The 3,006-nt window shown below is 35.2% G+C and overlaps 1 protein-coding gene across 1 annotated transcript; it reads right to left on the reverse strand.

The window, feature by feature from the left end:
• On the reverse strand, positions 1-1,766 carry LOC114176827 (peroxidase 16-like). Its single transcript, XM_028062007.1, has 4 exons — positions 1,507-1,766; positions 1,069-1,260; positions 763-928; positions 1-667 (listed from the first exon to the last, which is right to left on the reverse strand). The coding sequence occupies exons 1-4, from the start codon at positions 1,714-1,716 to the stop codon at positions 261-263; spliced, it is 975 nt and encodes a 324-aa protein (XP_027917808.1). The 5' UTR covers positions 1,717-1,766; the 3' UTR covers positions 1-260.
• Between the last annotated feature and the right edge of the window lie 1,240 nt (positions 1,767-3,006).

Raw genomic sequence — 3,006 nt, forward strand, 5'->3', positions numbered from 1 at the left:
TTAAAAAATAATTTACTCAATATTTTTATTTTCTAAAAACATTATGCATTAATCATACAATATTGATCATGTAATAACTGGAAGCAATGAATGGGGCTTTGAGAACTCCATTAATTATTAACACAATAATGAATTATCAAATATACATAATTGATGCAAACTCAAACTCAAGCCGTCATAGACTAAAAATACTCATGCAAACTCCAAAATGGAATAATGCTGCTGCTGCTGCTGATGACGATAGCATAGTTGCACTTTTTCTAGTTTGGCCTGGTGCAATCAAACCTAATTTCACCTTGATTTCCCGTTTTAACACCAACCCTTCCCAACTTGGTAATTGCATCAATAAAAGCTTTCTGAAAAGTTGTTTCATCTGATGCAAAAGAGTTGACTGTGGCCTTTGACCTTGAATCTGTAAACAGCACCTGATCAGAGGTGAAGAGACCCCGTCCTTGCTGCAGATTCTTGAAGTATTGGTTGTCAAACTTATCAGGCGTCACAGGGTCCATGTTTATGGCAATTCTAGGATCAACCCTTAAGGGGCACATCTGTCTAAGCTGAAAAGCATATTGTAAATTCAGCGTTGGATCGATTCTGTTTCTGGGGCTGAAGTTGTAGATTCGATTCGAGAAGCGGCTGCAGTGAGAGAACCCAATTGTGTGTGCACCTAACATATTTAACATTCTTTACTCTCTTGTTTTAAAAAGTATGACTGCATAAAAAAAAAAAAAAACTTTTTTTTTTGTCAGTGAAAGAAAATACCTGATAATGCAATCATATCTGTCTGAGATAGGCCATTGAAGTTGAACATGGAGTTGAGCTGATCCAAATTGAAATCAGGGTGAGGAAGATGGCGTTGAACACTTGCAATAGTAGATATTCTACCATCACGCCTTCCCAATTCAACATCGTAAAATGGTCCCCCAGCCTACAATTTTATGCACTTTTTACTGTTAGAAAACGAAATGTCACACGGTGTACAACTCTTAATCTGCATGCATGCCTGGTATTCGATCAAATGGTTTAGAAATGTTTGCCAATAATTTCATAGAGAAATTGCAATCATACCAAATTTACAACATCCCTAGTAGCCAGAGCGAGTATATCAGCACAAGAGACTTTGTTCCGGCACTTGGGGTCACTATCAACAGCTGCCTTGGCTTTAATCACCGTGTCAAAGCCATCTCCAGCTAGAGATATATCATCAGGGTGATCCTTTTCTGAGTTACTATTTGCGAGCAGAATCGAAGCATCACAACCCTGTGTGCACAACAACAAATTTGTTTATATATATAGTTTCATTTCACTAGAAAAATGTTCTTAAACTGATGGCATAGACTAATTGTATAAAGGCTCTATATAGTTTTGTGCAGGTTCCTGAATGCAAAACTGTGCACGCATAATTTTCGTTTTAGTTAACTGATATGGTTAATAGTTAGAGGTATATGCGAAATCAAAGCAAGCTGAGATAAGAAAACGATGAAGTGATGAAGAAGGTGCACACACCCTCACAAAGCAATCATGGAAGTAGAGTCTCAGAGTGGCAGGAGCAGTGACAAAAGTCTGCTGGAACTTCTGTGCAACAGCAGAGCGTACCAACTGCTCCACATTGGGGCAGACATTGTGGTAGAAGCCACGCGTGAGTTGAGCTGAGCTTATAGTTGTGCTAGTCAAGAGAAGAAGCAAGGAGAAGAAGACAAAGTTAGGAGTTTCCATGTTACTAACTCTTGTACTTTGCTTCTTCGAGTTGGTTCCAACGTCAATGTTATGTATCCACTTATATATACTCAACATGACCCCACTTGAGCATGAGCAACAAAAAAATATGTAGTTGATAAATAAATAGTTAAATAGGAAGATAAAATGTATAATTGGAGAATGATTGATGAGAGAAACAACAAAGGTCTGTTTCACGAACAGTCTGGCAATTTGAGAAACTGTGATATTGACTCTGGGAATGCTTTAAAAATGGAGGCTAATTATAAGTTGCGTGAAGCATCTAAGTTGTGTTTAGTAATCTGCGGATGGATGAGGCTGTTGTATATTATTAGCATCAATTTTATAATCACAATGAAAATGGTAGGTGTGCACGACCATGGTTAAGCATGTTACTAGCGAAGAAAGAGTTTAAGTTTATGAACTGACATGGAAAATACTTCTCTTTTCTTTAGTTTTATGCCAAAGAGACATTTATATATCTTGGTATTACTTATTCCTGAAACAATTTTTGAACTTTTATTACACAAACTACTTAAATGAAAATCTAATTTTAATTGAAAAATGGTACTAAAATACTTAAAGTAATGCAGCACTTTTTGCTATCTTATTATCTCTTGTCTTTGAAATGAATGATATTGAGATGTTAAATGTTGATTTAGTTTAAGAGAATGTCTAATTTGTTGTTTGGCATTACGACATAGCCAACTCAGTTGCATGTGACCATATGCGTATAGACTCATCTTTCCTAACAACTCTTCTTAGTTGTTAAATCTTTTTTTCTTAGGGAAAGATCCCTTCTTTCAAAGTTCAAACCAAACAACCTTTTATTTATTGTTTCTTTTAAACCAACCAATCCTACAGTTACATCTGTCAATCCCTGCAAAAACCAATCACATACACTAAAAGCTAAATAACTCTACTTACGTTAATTTCTGCAAAAAAGTGAACTTGTTTGCTATAGATATATGATCTCTTTACTGTAGTTTTGTTCTTTTGCAGAACATTATAGTGGCCAAAATATCATTTTTTTTCTGTCTTTTTATTAATGTATTATTGGCAGCACATCGGAAAAGAACAATAAAATTCAGTGACATCACTCACTACACACCATCCAAAGAGACAGTAACACATACTATAGTTTTTTTGTTCTGTCATTCGTGTATGTATACGAAAATCAAATTATATGTAACATGCTTCCCATGTCTAAAATTGCAAGATGCTAATAATTATATCTTCAATTTGCTATATTATTTTTCGTTTTTCAACGTTACAGGGCTTATTCAAAAT

The sequence above is a fragment of the Vigna unguiculata genome, chromosome 3 (assembly GCF_004118075.2).
Source record: "Vigna unguiculata cultivar IT97K-499-35 chromosome 3, ASM411807v1, whole genome shotgun sequence".
NCBI classification, from domain to species: domain Eukaryota; kingdom Viridiplantae; phylum Streptophyta; class Magnoliopsida; order Fabales; family Fabaceae; genus Vigna; species Vigna unguiculata.

Bases quoted from the DNA above. Each gene is read 5' to 3' on its own strand.
- LOC114176827 (XM_028062007.1), bottom strand. From the start codon at position 1,716: ATGGAAACTCCTAACTTTGTCTTCTTCTCCTTGCTTCTTCTCTTGACT. The intron at 1,261-1,506 runs GTGTGTGCACCT...TTGTGCACACAG, and splicing joins TCCATGATTGCTTTGTGAGG to GGTTGTGATGCTTCGATTCT. The intron at 668-762 runs GTATTTTCTTTC...TAAATATGTTAG, and splicing joins AGATATGATTGCATTATCAG to GTGCACACACAATTGGGTTC.